Here is a 17315-nt window from a genome sequence, read left to right as displayed (position 1 = left end):
CTGCAAGGGTCAAAGGTCAAATATCCTCACTTTAAAGGGTTACTTCACCCAGAAAATGAAAATTAACCCATGATTTACTCTCCCTCAGGTCATCCTAGGTGTATATGACATTATTCTTTCAGACGAATACAATCAGAGTTATATAAAAAATGCCCTGGCTCTTCCAAGCTTTATAATGAAAGTGAATGGCCGTATTCTGTTTTGAAGTCCATAAAAATGCATATATCCGTCATAAAAGTTCATCTGTCCATCATAAAAGTGCATCTATCCATCATAAAAGCGCATCTGTCCATCATAAAAGTGCATCTATCCATCATAAAAGTCCATATATCAATCATAAAAGTGCATCTATCCATCATAAAAGTGCATCTATCCATCATAAAAGTGCATCTATACATCATAAAAGTGCATCTATCCATCATAAAAGTGCATCTATCCATTATAAAAGTGCATCTATCCATCATAAAAGTCCATCTATCCATCATAAAAGTGCATCTATCCATCATAAAAGTGCATCTATCCATCATAAAAGTGCATCTATCCATAATGAAAGTGCATCTGTCCATAATAAAAGTGCATCTATACATCAAAAAAGTTCATCTATCCATCATAAAAGTGCATCTATCCATCATAAAAGTGCATCTATCCATCATAAAAGTGCATCTATACATAATGAAAGTGCATCTGTCCATCATAAAAGTTCATCTATCCATCATAAAAGTGCATCTGTCCATCATAAAAGTGCATCTATCCATCATAAAAGTGCATCTATCCATCATAAAAGTGCATCTATCCATCATAAAAGTGCCTCTATCCATCATAAAAGTGCCTCTATCCATCATAAAAGTGTATATATCCATCATAAAAGTGCATCTATCCATCATAAAAGTGCATCTATCCATCATAAAAGTGCCTCTATCCATCATAAAAGTGTATATATCCATCATAAAAGTGCCTCTATCCATCATAAAAGTGTATATATCCATCATAAAAGTGCATCTGTCCATCATAAAAGTGCATCTATCCATAATGAAAGTGCATCTGTCCATCATAAAAGTGCCTCTATCCATCATAAAAGTGTATATATCCATCATAAAAGTGCCTCTATCCATCATAAAAGTGTATATATCCATCATAAAAGTGCATCTGTCCATCATAAAAGTGCATCTATCCATCATAAAAGTGCATCTGTCCATCATAAAAGTGCATCTGTCCATCATAAAAGTGCATCTGTCCATCATAAAAGTGCATCTGTCCATCATAAAAGTGCATCTGTCCATAATAAAAGTGCATCTGTCCATCATAAAAGTGCATCTGTCCATCATAAAAGTGCATCTGTCCATAATAAAAGTGCATCTGTCCATAATAAAAGTGCATCTGTCCATCATAAAAGTGCATCTGTCCATCATAAAAGTGCATCTGTCCATAATAAAAGTGCATCTGTCCATCATAAAAGTGCATCTGTCCATCATAAAAGTGCATCTGTCCATCATAAAAGTGCATCTGTCCATCATAAAAGTGCATCTGTCCATAATAAAAGTGCATCTGTCCATCATAAAAGTGCATCTGTCCATAATAAAAGTGCATCTGTCCATCATAAAAGTGCATCTGTCCATCATAAAAGTGCATCTGTCCATAATAAAAGTGCATCTGTCCATCATAAAAGTGCATCTGTCCATCATAAAAGTGCATCTGTCCATCATAAAAGTGCATCTGTCCATAATAAAAGTGCATCTATCCATCATAAAAGTGCATCTATCCGTCATAAAAGTGCATCTATCCGTCATAAAAGTGCATCTATCCGTCATAAAAGTGCATCTGTCCATCATAAAAGTGCATCTGTCCATAATAAAAGTGCATCTATCCATCATAAAAGTGCATCTATCCATCATAAAAGTGCATCTATCCATCATAAAAGTGCATCTATCCGTCATAAAAGTGCATCTGTCCATCATAAAAGTGCATCTGTCCATAATAAAAGTGCATCTATCCATCATAAAAGTGCATCTATCCATCATAAAAGTGCATCTGTCCATCATAAAAGTGCATCTATCCATCATAAAAGTGCATCTATCCGTCATAAAAGTGCATCTGTCCATCATAAAAGTGCATCTGTCCATAATAAAAGTGCATCTATCCATCATAAAAGTGCATCTATCCATCATAAAAGTGCATCTATCCATCATAAAAGTGCATCTTTTAGAGATACACATTTATGATGGACAGATACACTTTTGCAGACTTCAAAACTTAAACGGCCATTCACTTTCATTATAAAGCTTGGAAGAGCCAGGACATTTTTTAATATAACTCTGATTGTATTCGTCTGAAAGAAGAATGTCATATTCACCTAGGATGACCTGAGGGAGAGTAAATCATGGGCTAATTTTCATTTTTGGGTGAACTATCCCTTTAAGGCAAGAAACAGATGTGCTTGTGACGGTGGGACTCACTTTATGGCGCTGCACATGTCCAGGCCCATCTGAACGCAGTTGCGAGCATGATGAGGGATCGGATCGGGAAGACCAGAGACGCAGTAATAACAGTCGCCCAGGATTTTAATCCGCAAGCAGCCGTTCTTCTACAGAGAGCGAGAAGAACATCAGAAAGGAGTCTAACGCGAGAGCAGATTCACAGAGCAACAGTGACGGGATCTCCTCACCTTGGCGGTGTCGTCGAACCTGCCGAAGAGTTTGTTGAGAACGGCGACGAGCTCCTCAGGTGTGCAGGTGCTGGACAGGTGTGTGAAGCCCACGATATCAGCGTACAGGATACTGCAGAGTTATAACCACGGGTTTACTTCAGCTAATAATCAAGGCTTTTTTTATACACAGGATCAAATTACATTTTAAAATATATTCATTTCAAAATTCTTAATTATTCCAAACTTTTTGATTTACATAAAGTAATTGTGTGTGAGAGTGTGTGTGTGTGTGTGAGTGTGTTTGTTTGTGAGTGTGTTTGTGTCGTTTATAAAAGGTTTTTGTTTCCTGTGCGCCTGTTTATCTATCTTTCGTGAAGAATGGAGTTTGTGTTGGCGTGTTCAGTCTGTTTTGGGTGCTGGGTCATATCGCTATATATACATCATACAACTATACAATTTGCAGGAAGAGAAGAGCGAAAACCATCAGAAGAGAGAAAACAAACAGAATGATTAGATGGAGATGATTGACATGTATAGCAGCGTGCGGTAAGGAACATTCTTCTGTTTATGAAATATCATACAGCTAGACCTATAATAACGACAAGACATTTCCAAGCAATAGCCTATTGACATCATATCCGGGAGATACGTCAGTAAATCCGAGTAAAATCACAGGCTTCGCTTATCCCGTGCGATTGAGATGTGGGGATTTCTAAATCACACAGGATAATACTAATCCAGTGCGAATAGGGCTTTAGTCTCATATATTATCCTTACCCGTTTTTAAGAAGGGCGTGTTAGAACTAAACAATGCTATAACTTCTTGCTCTCCTGTATTCTGCTTCAGCTCTCTTTCCCTTAGTAAACTGTATGCATGTATGTGTATGTTCGACTAGTTTAAGTGATTAGTCTAGTAGTTAATACAAGCTTGTTCATGTCACATGTAAAGTTGTCCGTGTTTCAAGCTAATGATATACTGGAGTCCCTAATCATGCAGATTTTGACTACTTGCTCTTAGTAGTATTGTAAAGTAAGAGTGTTCAAGGCACAAACAGGTTAATTGATTGTAATATTAATTTACAACATTAAGTTACTTCTATTAACTGATCCAAATATTCATAATCAATTATAACAAGTTATGATTGATTGATAATATTTCTTTAGAGCGAATTTGCTACATGTGTGTGTGTGTGTGTGTGTGTCACCTGATATCTTTGTGCTGTCGGATGTAAAGACTGTAGAAATTAGGTTTATTCTCCTCTGCGGTACATGTAGCGATCAGACGCTTGACGATTTCAGTCTTCAGCTCCATGGCGATGTATCGAGGCAAGACTGACAGCAGGAGATGCTCCTGAACACACGGGTTAACCGGTACAAGAGTAAAACGGGTTAAAGACTAGTCCATTAAGAATTAAATCTATTCTGTTTAAGCAAACACATCACAAGGGACTATTATGTTTAATTTAATTTAATAATCTATTAAACTGAACTTATATAATTCATTAATCTAAACATAGACTGTTTATGGAAACAAAACGGTATCTTAAAAAATCTTTAAAAAAAGAGTTGGTGTGCGCTGGTTCCGGAAGTATTATTTCCATTAATTTCTCTTTAAAAAAACCTCTTCATTAACGCATTATAATACATGATCCAAACCAACCAGCTACAATGAGAATCACTACTCTACAAACTTTGATTTGAAGCAAAACAGTTTTTGAAAATAAGACAAAAATACAAAGGTCCAAGACTAGTGTTGTCACGGTACCAAAATTTCAGTATTCGGTACCAATACCAGTGAAAATCCACGGTTCTCGGTACCAATTTCGGTACCAATGATTAGATTACATTTACATATATTAAAGTGTGTATCACGGTTACAAAGATGGAAACTTTATTAAAAACACTTTACAATAAGATTAGATAAAATCACCTAACAATAAACAATAGTTTATAATGTATAATATACTGTAGCAATTATTCTCTTGGGGTTAATTTAAAAATGTACTAATACATTTTTTAAACCAAATGTTTTATCTGTTAACAATATTTAATGCACAATGAATGAAGTGAACAAACATGAACAATCAAGTTTTTGTATTAAAAAACAGTCACAAACATTAGTTAATGTTGTAAAAATATAAGTATTGCTAATGAATGGTATCTTATTGTAGTGTTACCAAACTATACAGGAGATAAAACGTCTTTCATTTGACTTGACTGTACTTTTATTTAATCCAAAACTGCATTCATATTTAATTTTAAAAGGGCTTTTTAAACCTGCTAAGAGTTATCCTGGCAAGAATAAGCCTAGAACTGCTTTTCTGACGGACTGATATTAATGACATAAATTGGGATACACCGATACTGATACCAGTACTTGGGTGTTGGTCCGATACTGTGGTCATGTACTCGTACTCGTGAAACTACCCCGATACAACTGCACCTGATACCACTTTAGAGGTCGTTCACATATTGCGTTTTTTGCGCGTGCAAATTCCTTCCACAAGCGCTTGCTCTCCCACGTCTGTCGTTGCTATACAACCATGAACAGAGGCACGCCGCGTCACTTTAATTATGAGCATGCTTGCAGCGCGCCTACATTTTAAATTGCGAATTTGCATGTGAACGGCCCCTTATGGCAACGTGACATTAGCCTAATCCAAAATAGTTCCATTTGTGGCTTTTTCCTCCTTTCGTGTCAACAAGTGGATTCAGAGCCACCGCATTAGCAGCGCCGTCAGTCGTTATGTCTCAGAGTGTTTTGAAGAGGACGCAACTCTGCACCTTTCATACAGAGCATCAAGAACCGGATTAACCCGCTACTTCGGTACCACCGCTACTTAAGAAAAACTGGTACCGTAATAGTTAAATTTTTTTAGTACTGACTTGGTATCGAAGTACCGAGTATTTTGACAACACTATACAAGACCTGTTCCTGTTGTAACCCTTGTTCCCTGAAGGAAGAAATGAAGACATTACGCCAAAAGACTGGCAATATGGGGTCTCACTTGAAAGCCCAATCACCTTTGAGTGGTAAGGAAACGTGCCAATGGACATTGGCGAGTGAAATTTGCATGGCAAGCCACTCCCCCGGACATACGGGTATTTAAGCTCAGCAGCAACTCCCTCATTCAGATTTAGATGGGATCCCAACATTCAGCAGGTGGTTCAGGGTTGTGGCAGGACATAATGTCTCTGTTCCCTTATTCAGGGAAAATAGGTCACGACAGTACCTGAGACATTCCTTTTTAGTCAGTCACGTTCTACATTAAGTAGAAAGACTGATGTTATGGAGTCCCTATGGAAAGCTACACAACTGCTGACCTTTCCCAGAGCCCCTGTAAGCCGAATATACCTGGTGGGATGACTTTTCAAGGGAAAGATCGATAGCTGCTGTTCCTTTCTCTTTTACCCTATTTAGCCACGACTGGTTTGATAACACTTGGGAAGCATGCCGATTCCAGATGGAAAGGGATGGTACGGAGGCAACATGTTGAAGATACAATTATGGACTGACCCGTAAGGCAGTGCTACATATCGAAAATCAGGGATGGAACCACAGACGCAGAGATGGGGCAGAGCGAAATCTGCCTAGGGAAAGACATGGGTTTGCAGACAGGGGAACCGTACTGTGGAAGATTACACATATGGGATTACCCAGAGGGAATTGCAACATATGGGGCATCTAGCCCAGCACTGGGACTGACCAACTGAGCATGCAACACAAGTACTGTGCCTGGCATCTGACTGCCGAAGGATGCTTAGAGGAAACTCCATCCAGGGTTTGCCAAGTAGGGAACTCACCTGGAGAGTAAGAAAGCGTTCTTATCCCCCCCGTAGAGCAGGATGGTGCTGCAGGCGAGACACATAGCCGAAAGACAGATGTTAAGGGGTCTCACTTGGGAACTCAATTACATTTAAATGGTAAGAAAATGGGCCAATGGGACATTGGTAAGTGAGATTTGCATGGCAAGTCACTCCCCTGGACTCCAGGGTCTGTCAAGTAGGGAACTCACCTGGAGAGTAAGAAAGTGGTTGTATCCCTCTTTAGAGCGAGATACAGAGCCAGTCTTCCCGCATATTACCTGTTTGTACCCAACACATGGGAAGAAACCGACTCAACCTGAAAATTGTAGAATCTCGCAAAAGTGTTAGGTGGAGGAGGCAACACTCCAAGTGGACCAAGGCTTTCATACAGAACTTTGGGCACATATCCGGGCCGGAGTCTCAGCGTTATGTGAGAGTCAGCCGGTCCAAATTCCAGACACGTTTTTCTGACCAAAAATGCCTGCAGGTCCCCCACCCTCTGGATAGATGTGAGCTCAGTCAGCAGAAACAGGATCTTAAGCTTGACTGACTGTAGGGGCTCAAAGGGCACTCTCTGTAGGGCTTTAAGTTGAACAGAGGTAACAGTAGGGGATGAGGTGTGGCCGAGGAGGATTTAGTCTCCTAGCGCCTCTCAGGAACCTGAAATCAGGGCATGCTTTCCCAAAGACTTACCGTCTACTGCAATGGGCAACATATACTTTTAAGGTTGAGGGAGACAGCCTTCGCTCCAACCTTTCCTGCAGGAAGGAAAAGTTGATTGGATAAACTGGATAAACTACCCAACTGGAAGAACACCAATCAACGACTCCTCTTCTAGGCATAAGCTAGCCTAGTAGAGGGAGCTCTGTCTTAAGTGATATTGTCTACTATAACAGGCCACTTAAGTCTGCCACGTCCTGTCTAGAAGCAACAAGTGGAGGTTCCAGATTTCTGAACGCGGGTGTCATATGGTGCCCTGTCCGTGAGAAATAAGGTCCTTCCTCAGGGGATCCAGTAAGGTAAGGCGCCAGTAAGGCGCAACCATCAAGACCTGCTCCTCTTCTCACTAACTTTGCACATTGTTTGTGCGAGAAGACTCATTGAAGAAAACACATATTTGCGTAAGCCCCGGGGCCAGCTGTTTGCCAGAGCATCCCTGCAAAGGTTCTTCTCGGTCAGGGAGTAAAAAATCGTGCAATGGGAAGATTCTGGAGGGGCAAACAGGTTTACCTGCGTGTCTCCGAATCGACTCCAGATCAGCTGTACCACATGGGGGGAGGGGGAGGGGTGGAGTCTCCATTTTTCCCAGGAGTGTGAGCTGTCATGAGAGCGCGTTGGCTGCATGATTGAGCTCGCCCGGAATGTAAATGGCACGGAGCGACCTGAGCCGCTGTTGACTCCAGAGGAGGAGATGGCGAGCCATTCTGGAGGCATCTGTTGTGACAAAATCGTGCCTGGACCCTTGTACTAAGGGCACTCCGGCCTGTAAAAAGGCAAGGTCCGACCACGGGCTAAAAGTGCAGCGGCAGATCGGTGCATTGGTCACCTGATGTGTGCCACGGCGTCATTCCCATCTCAGGACTCGGCTGTGTAGCCAGTGCTGAAGCGGTCTCATATGCAACAATCAGAGCACTGTGACCACGGCTGCGGATGCCATATGATGATAAAATTAATAACAAAAATGAAAACAAATACAAACTTAATAATAAAATAAAATAAAAAAATAATTTGAAAATAATAAACACAATTATTAGTGCTATTATTATTATGTGTGTGTTAACTTAGCAGCTACACGTGAGCAGAGTGTTTCAAATCCCTTAGGTACACATGTATGGGAATCTGTACCTGATCGCGTTTCTGTTTGGCCTGCGTGGAACGGTTTTTGCTGAAGTCTTCTCGTTTCTTGCTGGACTTCCTGTGAGCGTGCTCAGTGTGCCAAAGGTGAAACATGCCAACACAGTTGACGCACACAAACAGCACTGCGTTCGCCACCAACTGAGACACACAGAAAGAGGTTTTGAATATGTGTGGTGACAGGAAAATCAACTGGTGGCCTCCGCTGAACAGGTTTTGCATATAACATTTCCTCTGACCAGGCATGAAGTGTTCAGGTGTTTTTATAACTCTGTGTGTGTGTGTGTGTGTGTGTGTGTGTGTGTATGTGTGTGTGTGTGTGTGTGTGTGTGTGTGTGTGTGTGTGTGTGTGTATGTGTGTGTGTGTTTGTGTGTGTGTGTGTGTGTTACCTGCACCACGAGGTCACGTGTCTGCGGACTGGTGAGGGACACATACGTACTGATGATGACGATGTGACAAACACTCACTCCGATGCCGAAAATCAGAGCCCATGAGAGCCTGAGAGGAAGAACTGTATAAACGGACAGTGACAGAAAAAGGAAGAACGCGACCTGAAGATGAAAAACAGCAGGTGTAAAGGCGAAAATCAGTATTTCTCAAATTTACAGCAGGGTTATTATTGGTAACTAAAAACTAAAACTATAAAATTGCATTTTTTTACTTGAAATTAAATAAATGTTGACTAAAAAAAATATATAAAAAAAAACGTTTTTATTTCAGCTAGTTGTCAAGGCAATATTTAAAAAATACTCTGAAAATAACTAAAACAACTAAATTACTAAGACTTTAGAATTCAAATATTAAAATTAATTTAAAATATGAATAACATTTTTATAAACATTAACTAAAATTTAAATGAAAACAGAAAATATATCAATAAAAATTTAAGATTAAATTAAAACCATAAAGACTTTAAAAAAAACAAAAAACTAATAAAAATGACAAAACGAAATAAAGTTAAAATTTTTAACTAAAATGAAATTGGAAAATATATAAAATATATAAATTAATTTAAATAAATAAATTAACCTAATAGAAAAGTATATAGACATATAGAAATAAATATGACAAAACACACAATGAAAATCTAAATGTTTTAAATAAAGCATGTTTCTGGCTTAAAAAGACAAAGTGTGCGAGTGTCATATATATCGTATCATTTATAGGTTCCTTTTGCTTGACCTTCCATTTAATGTTTTGTAAACTATAACACATAATAAGTGATCTTCTGACCTGGTCCCAGGCGGTGACGACGCCTCCGGTGAAGACGAACACGAAGGCGACGATGAGGAGCAGAGACCAAATGAAGAGCGCGAGTGGCGTTTCTCCCCGCCGAAGCACCGGCAAACACGGCAAACACGCCAGAAGAGCCACGCAGACACACACCACCACACACACCACTGCGAACGTTGCCACGTGAACGCTGAGGCTCTGCGGGAGCGAGAGACAAAAGCTTCATTTAGAAACACACACACCTGCTTCTAAATATCACATGAGTTGAATGACTTCTCTAGGCTTATGAGACTTTACTTTGTTATAGAAGTTACCAGTGTGATTACTGAACTGTTCTTTTCATGTATTGTTCAAAGACTGTATTAAATATCTGAGAGGTGACTGAGGGTCTGGCCCAATGCTAGGAATGCAGTAACAGCGCTTGCTCATTTTGTTAAAGTCTTTACTGTTATTAAAAGTGTCCTCTCCCTTAGAGAGGGAACATGTTATCTGGATGTTTTGAGAAGACTCTCCTGTTTATAGTTAGAGCCCGACCAAATCCAATCTTGAAGAAGCTGTGTGTCTGTGTGTGTGTGTCTGTGTTAGTGTTCTTGGTTAAAGGTTATTCTTGTGTTAGTATTCTTGGTTAAAGGAACAAGTGGCATTATTGGAGATTGGCTGACTTGTTTTCCTTGACATGCAGACACACAGGCTTGTGAACTCGGAGGACCACCGGTCCCTAACTTAGGGTCCGGGTGACTATGGAGATATGCTTCAGCCTATCTGTCCATGTGTGGCAAATTACGATGTTTATCTATTTCTTAGAATCATTCAACCTGAAGCAAGGACGTAGCTTCGACCTTAGTGAAGGGTTTTACTGATGTGATCTTTGTAACTGTAAGCCTACAAAGGCGGCCTACGAACTACGAAGTCTTGAAGCTGACTTCTGCTGATGAAACTAATTCTGACTCTTGTCTTAAATTGACTGCACTTCTGAGTACGGGCCTTAATTAAAGGTGCTGTATGTAACTTTTGTTTTGGTCTGTGAGACTCCGCCCACTGCCAGTTCAGCCAATAGTATTTCAACACTCCGGGTTGCCAGTTGGCAGGAAACACAGCGAATTGCAGCCATGGAAACGAGCAAACAAACTGGGTCAGAGATCGCAGGTTCCACACAACCTAAAAAGTCTCGATAAATCTCTATAAACGAGAGCATATTAAAACGCGGATAAATCAACTCATTAACTTGCAGTCTGTAAGTCTCCTCGGCTTTCATTGTCAATTACGCTCGTTCCTGTTGCGTGTCCTCAAACTGGCGACCCATGTGAGCGTCGAGTCTGAGGAGGAGGAGGGAAACAACAATCTCTGATATTTTGAATTTCAACTGCAGTGCTGATTTCGACCACTAGCTGTCATTCTTACAGACAGCACCTTTAATCGTATCTGGTCCTTGGGTCTTTAACTGTAATCCCCCAACAGCTCTTACCCTGCCGGTGGACGGGATGATGACGATGATGGTCACGCAGAAGAGGACCGTCAGGAACAGTCCCGACACCATTAGCGGCGTCTCCTCCAGACAGTGCAGCATCAGCATCACACACCCGCAGCTCCGGTGGGATTCCTGCGGTTCGTCGTCTGCGGGAACCACGAGGAACCTGCTTTGAGAGCTTTGAGATCCCTCAAAGGTGGCACTGGAAGTCCTGGAAGTCTCAGATATGGTCGCCAAACTAAATCTTCTGTCAACGGCGTCGGGTTCGGTCCATTCTGAGACGCTTGGAGAGGAAGAAGTGTTTGTGTTGAGTGCGTTTGTGGAGCTTTCCTCACTGGGATCACGACCCCCGTAGAGGCACGTTTTGCGAGGTTTCAGGGCTTCGGGGACGTTCTCCAGCTTGGCGACACCCAGTTCGATGTAAGCCTTTGTGTTGTCCAGCATTACGGTTGGGGATTATTTGTGCCTTTATTTACATACACTGAAAAAAAAAATTACGGTAAAAAACTGGCCAGAAATCTACCGTAAAAAAATACGTTAGTAAAATTTTAGGTTTTACATACTTAACTTAAAGTTACAGTAAAAAAACTTATTTCATTATCTGAAATTATGTTCATTTTCAGGCCTATTGATGTACTAATCTGCTTTGTACCATTATAATACACTGAAAACCATCAATCACAGTGGAGACGAGAGTCACATGATGAATCAAAGCTCATCACAAGCTGCTTTTCACAAGAATGTTGATATTAATATACAGAAGCTGCACAGTGTTATTCACACAAGCACTAAACACCATCATGGTAACACACATGAAATTTAAAAAATGCAATAAACATTACTTTAACAACATTAAATGTAACATAAAACCCTAATGATTATAAAAAAATAAGAAAACCTATGAAGAAACATAGTAATTTCAATAAAAAAACTTCAAATGTGAAGTGTCACACAGGGAATTGTGGGAATGTCAATTTACAGTTTAAATTATACAATGAACGGTATTTTACTGTAAAATTACATTAAATGTATGGTTAGATCTATCACAGTTATTCACAGTATATACAGTTCTACGGAAACTTTCTGTTAACCAATTAACAGTTTTTCACTGTAGCATTTTACGGTATTTTACCGCTAAAATCCCAATACTTTTTTACACTGTAACAAGACGCCAAGAGCCTGATTGATTAGTTCTTCAATACATAGACATAAACAATGTCTGCCGAAGAGGGATAAAAACTTACATCGTCCAAATCAAATCAGGGAAAGTCTGAGACGCAGTTGTTTCACAAATGAATGTTTTCAGAGATTTTCAAAAGGTACTGGTTCGTCTTTTGAAGTGAGTCCATGTAGCTCCGCTTCTGGATCTGTAAGCCATTACATCTGCGCTTGAAGAACATAATGGTAAAAGAAGATCAGCAAGAGAAACACTTCAATCAATAAAAAGCATAACAGGTTTTCGGAGCAATGCAATATAAGAACCATTTTGGTTTGTTGTGTTCAAAAACTGGGTAAAAATCGACAAAGTGTTGCGGGTCAAATCGACCCCTATTGGTTTCAATTCAATTCGCCAAAAATGTACACTATGAAAAACACTAAAGATTCATGCGTAACACTTTACAAAAAGGTTCATTAGTTAACATTAGTTAAATACATTAGTTAACATGAACTAATAATGAACTGCACTTATACATAATTTATTAATCTTTGTTAATGTTACTAATACTTAATTAAAATATAGTTAACATTAGTTAATGCACCGTGAATAACATGAACAAACAATGAACAGCTGTATTTTTTATTTAGTAACATTAACAAAGATTAACAAACACTGTAACAGATGTATTGCTTGTTCATGTTAGTTAATACATCAACTAATGAACCTTATTGTAAAGTGTTACCGATTCATGTACAAACAGAAAACCTCTATTGTAGCTTGTCAAAGACTACACAATTTTAAATATGAGAGAAATTTACAACTTCCCATGTAATTCCATATTTAATAAGAATGACAGACAGATATTTTCACACCGAGGAGTAAATAATAGTATCATTATATGTTGTGTTAGTATTTATTGCTATGTGTACTCCCTCTTCATTTTTGTTATTTCTGGTTCTCAAACTGGTTCTTACAATTATTTTCAGTCTAGCGACAAACAATCAAACAAAACCATCCTTTGACAGATTTTTGGCTGTGAAACTGACAAGAAACGGTGAGAAAGTACAATAAAGTTGTTGTTTTTTTTGCCTGACTCTTTTTTGCTGTTGTTCTAAAGTGTTTAATTTGGTCACTGTTGCATGGAAACCAATATGACCCCAACACAGAAGTTAGAACATTTGTACAGCCTTTCGTAATATACAAAATGTGCATGCAGATTCATGAGCCTACCTTAAAAATATATTCATCTAATTTCAAGACGAAATAAACAGTGTGACCCGTGTTTCAGGAGTTGAAGATTCAACAGGGGTCAAATTGAACCATTTTCTCTTACTGTGAAGTATATTTTAATAATCTACAGAACATTATTCTGCTATTAAGAAGCTTTAATGTAATGTAAGCATCAACGGCACTGAAGAACCTTTATTTGTAAGAGTGTGATGGAAACGGCACTAAATATACCAGCTCTGAGTGACGACAGGTTTACAATGAGAAACATGTCATTTCACTGCCAAATCAGATCTAAGATAAAGTACACCTGTGCTTCTTCAGATTTATACATTGAATGCACTGTATGTAACTAAAAGTATCTTGTAAATGAACATGTAAACAGTAGATGCACTGTTTACATGACACACACATGCAAATGCACTCATTTTACTAAAGTTCTTCTGAGAGGTAAAGTTCAATATTCAACCACTAACAGACATCACATCTTATTCTTTAGAAGATAAAAACAAACAAATAAAAACGAGAACAACAGTGACGTGTGTATTTATAGTGTCTGTCTACGCTGGACGAAACAGACAAAAGCTTCTGATGTCAAAGTGAATTTACGCGAACAGGATGAACTGGATACAGCGAATATTTCTCACACACACACCTGTGTAACCAAAGGTCTGTTGCCTAAGCAGAAACACCCAATTACACACACACACTTAATATTCAACAATATTATTGATCTGCCTGCATCGACACCATTATATGAGAACTGAATTGAGCTGGACGATGACATCATGCGGCTTTATATACAAAACAAACTTTGTTGCATTATTCTCCTGTTATCTCTGTAAAGCTGCTTTGAAACACTGTATTGTAAATGTGCTATATGAATAAAGGTCACTTGACTTGACACACACACACACACACACACACACACACACACACACACACACACACACACACACACACACACACACACACACACACACACACACACACACACACACACACACAAGGACGCATTAAATTGATCAAAAGTGACAGTTAATACATTTATAATGTTACAAAAGATTCTATTTCAAATTAATGCTGTTCTTTTCAACTTTATATTCATCAAAGAATTCTGAAAAATAAAATGTATCACGGTTTCTATAAAAATATGAACAGTTTTAAACACTGATAATAATCAGAAATGTCTCTTGAGCATCAAATCATCATATTATAGTGATTTCTGAAGGATCATGTGACACTGAAGACTGGAGTAATGATGCTGAAAATTCAGCTTTGATCACAGGAATAAATTACACTTTACTATATATTCACACAGAAAACAGCTGATTTACATTGGAATAATATTTCACTGTTTTTACTGTATTTTTGATCAAATAAACGCAGCAGAAGAGACTCTTTCAGACACATTATAAAAAACTCACCGACCCCAAACTTTTGAACAGGACTGTGTACACAAGAGCATAAATCTCAACACGTTTGCTTACATTTATGTTGGAAACAAGAAAAATTGTAAGAAAAAAAAAACTTAATTCAAGATGTATTCTCTGAAAACAAGTCTCGATATCTTACACAAGTATTTCTCCAATTACTCCACAAGAATGCTGTTAAAGAAAACGATGTTATTATATCAAATCCCCAGAGCGAGTGACTCTATATCTCTGATCTGGGATCAGACTCCCCTTTAACAGAGTGAGTCACAAACAGTCACAAATCCCTTCACAATATGCATGAGTCAACGACTAACAAAAGAGCTGGTGTGTGTGTGATTCTTCCTGAATGAGATCTTACCCACACACACACACACACACACACACATGAGAGGAAGAATCATTCTGTTCAGAAACCTCTGATGAACCCACATGACATTCACAAGCATGGCAAGAAAACAGAACCAGATGAAAAGAGGAAATACAGTATTACCTTAGAACGCTTCATAGCGCAAACCTCTTCTCTGTTTCGTTCTCTTTGTCTGGTTGCGTTCGTTTGCATGTCTGGGCTTTTCATATGAAACTGTTTTCCATAAAATGCTTCCTTATTTCCCTGTAACTCACAGGTTCATTATGACTGTAGCTTCATCCCACTGTCTAGAGCATTGTTTACATGTTTATAGGTATTGCTTTATTTGGCATAAACAACGTATAGTGCGTTGAATAATAATAAAAGAGCGTTAATAGCCTATACGTAAATAGAACGTTCGTGCAAAGGGATCTGGACTTCATGACACGCTACTGCTTGTTTTAGAACGTTCAGAGAACATTCAAATGTAACATTTCCATAATGTTTGAAGAATGATACAATGTAATGTTGCCATAATAAACATAAAAAAAGGATGTTTTGAACATAACAAAAGCAAAACGTTCTGAGAACATATTTTTGTTATGTGTTTAATCCTTCAAATATCTGATGAAAACGTACGAATGGCAGCGATTCTAAAGAAGTTAGAAATGATTTTAGACACTAGTTTGATGTGTCAGATGGGGTTTAACAGAAGAACATGACAGAGGACAATAAAGCATGCTTAACATGAAAGCATGTTTTCATGTGAGAGAACTGGGCAACACTTTATTTTACAGCATCCCTGTTACATAATACTAGCCTAACAGTAAATGATGTATAATTACATGCAGCGAACGCTAATCCTACAGTAAGTCTACAGTAAACCTAGCCAACATGTTGCTGATTAATAATAGCCTACTCAGTACTTAAATTTATAATTACACTATACCAATGACACCTTAAAATAAAGTGTAACCCAGATATGAATATACAAAGCCTGAAACATTACTCTGTTTTCATTAAAAAAAAATTATGTGGTTCAATGTAATTGTCTTGGTCTCAACACATCAAAAAAACATGTAAATACATGTATAAAACACATTTTAACCCCATAAATCCGTATTAAAGTGCTCGTACCTCCGCTCTGCCCGCTTTCATCCCTCTCTCCGTCACACGAGTTCTCGAAATAGTTTGCGGTTCCATTTTTTGTTCGCTCGAACTTGACGAACCGGTTCGACAGCATGAGTGACGGTTCAGAGCCGAACCCACAGGTCACATCTCATCATAACACTGCTGCTGGCTTCATCAATCCATATATTCATCAGCATTTATTAACGAGTATAGGCTGCTGCCACTATGAGAACAGTCATTTACACACCTAGTTAAAATTAAACTGATAATTATTTAAATGAAGGTCTATATGAACAAAAATTACTTTCTTTCTTCTGTGGAACATAAAAGAAAATATTTTGAAGAATATTCATAACTGAAAAGATTCTGATCCCATTTATCATTGTATGGACAACAAAATACAATGTTAGTGAATGGGAACCAAAAAGATTCTTCACAATATCTTCTTGTTTTTGTCCATAGAAGCAGGAAAGTCATACAGATTTGGAATGTCATTGGTATATGAAGACAGAATTACATTTTTGGGGTGAACTATCGCTTTAATAAAATGTTGTAAGTCTCTAGTAAAGTAATGTCTTGTAGTATTTCACTCCCTCTAGTGGTTAATCTATGACATTATATTTTGGCTACACTAAACTATGCTGTTGTAAATGGCATGAGGAGTCACTGCAGAACACGAAATCCAGGGGGAGGAGTTGGATCCAGATCCAACTCCTCCCACCTTACATATACCTAAACCAGGGATGGGCAACTCCGGTCCTCGAGGTCCACTGTCCTGCAGAGTTAAACTCCAACCCTAATTAAACACACCTGAACAAGCTAATCAATGTTTTCAGGATTACTGAAAAATAATTTTTGTCAGTGATGGAGCTAAACTCTGCAGGACAGTGGCCCTCAAGGACCGGAGTTGCCCATCCCTGACCTAAACCTACCCATCTCCGCCCCTAATCCCACCCATCTCCGCCCCTAATCCCATCCATCTCCGCCCCTAATCCCACCCCTAATCCTA

At 38.7% G+C, this 17315-nt stretch overlaps 1 protein-coding gene across 9 annotated transcripts in view; it reads right to left on the bottom strand.

The window, feature by feature from the left end:
* The window catches only part of LOC143736752 (adenylate cyclase type 2), a 32668-nt gene extending 16237 nt beyond the window's left edge, over positions 1–16431 (bottom strand). The window contains exons 1-10 of one of the 9 annotated variants that reach the window (XM_077227420.1): positions 16313–16358; positions 15320–15439; positions 12252–12390; positions 11005–11488; positions 9540–9737; positions 8696–8857; positions 8297–8446; positions 3850–3995; positions 2663–2774; positions 2454–2581 (exon numbers count right to left, since the gene is read on the bottom strand). In XM_077227420.1, coding sequence (XP_077083535.1) covers positions 2454–2581; positions 2663–2774; positions 3850–3995; positions 8297–8446; positions 8696–8857; positions 9540–9737; positions 11005–11451 — 1343 coding nt within the window. In that variant the 5' untranslated portion in view covers positions 11452–11488; positions 12252–12390; positions 15320–15439; positions 16313–16358. Of the gene's footprint in view, positions 1–2453; positions 2582–2662; positions 2775–3849; positions 3996–8296; positions 8447–8695; positions 8858–9539; positions 9870–10047; positions 10114–11004; positions 11489–12251; positions 12396–14820; positions 14906–14968; positions 15086–15319; positions 15440–16312 lie in introns of those variants that run through there. The other 8 variants (XM_077227423.1, XM_077227422.1, XM_077227419.1 and 5 more) reach the window with 8 other exon arrangements.
* Between the last annotated feature and the right edge of the window lie 884 nt (positions 16432–17315).

The sequence above is a fragment of the Siphateles boraxobius genome, unplaced genomic scaffold, assembly GCF_051911475.1.
Source record: "Siphateles boraxobius isolate OS27281-9 unplaced genomic scaffold, OSU_SipBor_1 130, whole genome shotgun sequence".
Lineage (NCBI taxonomy): Eukaryota > Metazoa > Chordata > Actinopteri > Cypriniformes > Leuciscidae > Siphateles > Siphateles boraxobius.
Note: the sequence above shows the minus strand (reverse complement) of the source record. Positions and strands in the feature narration are given on the sequence as shown.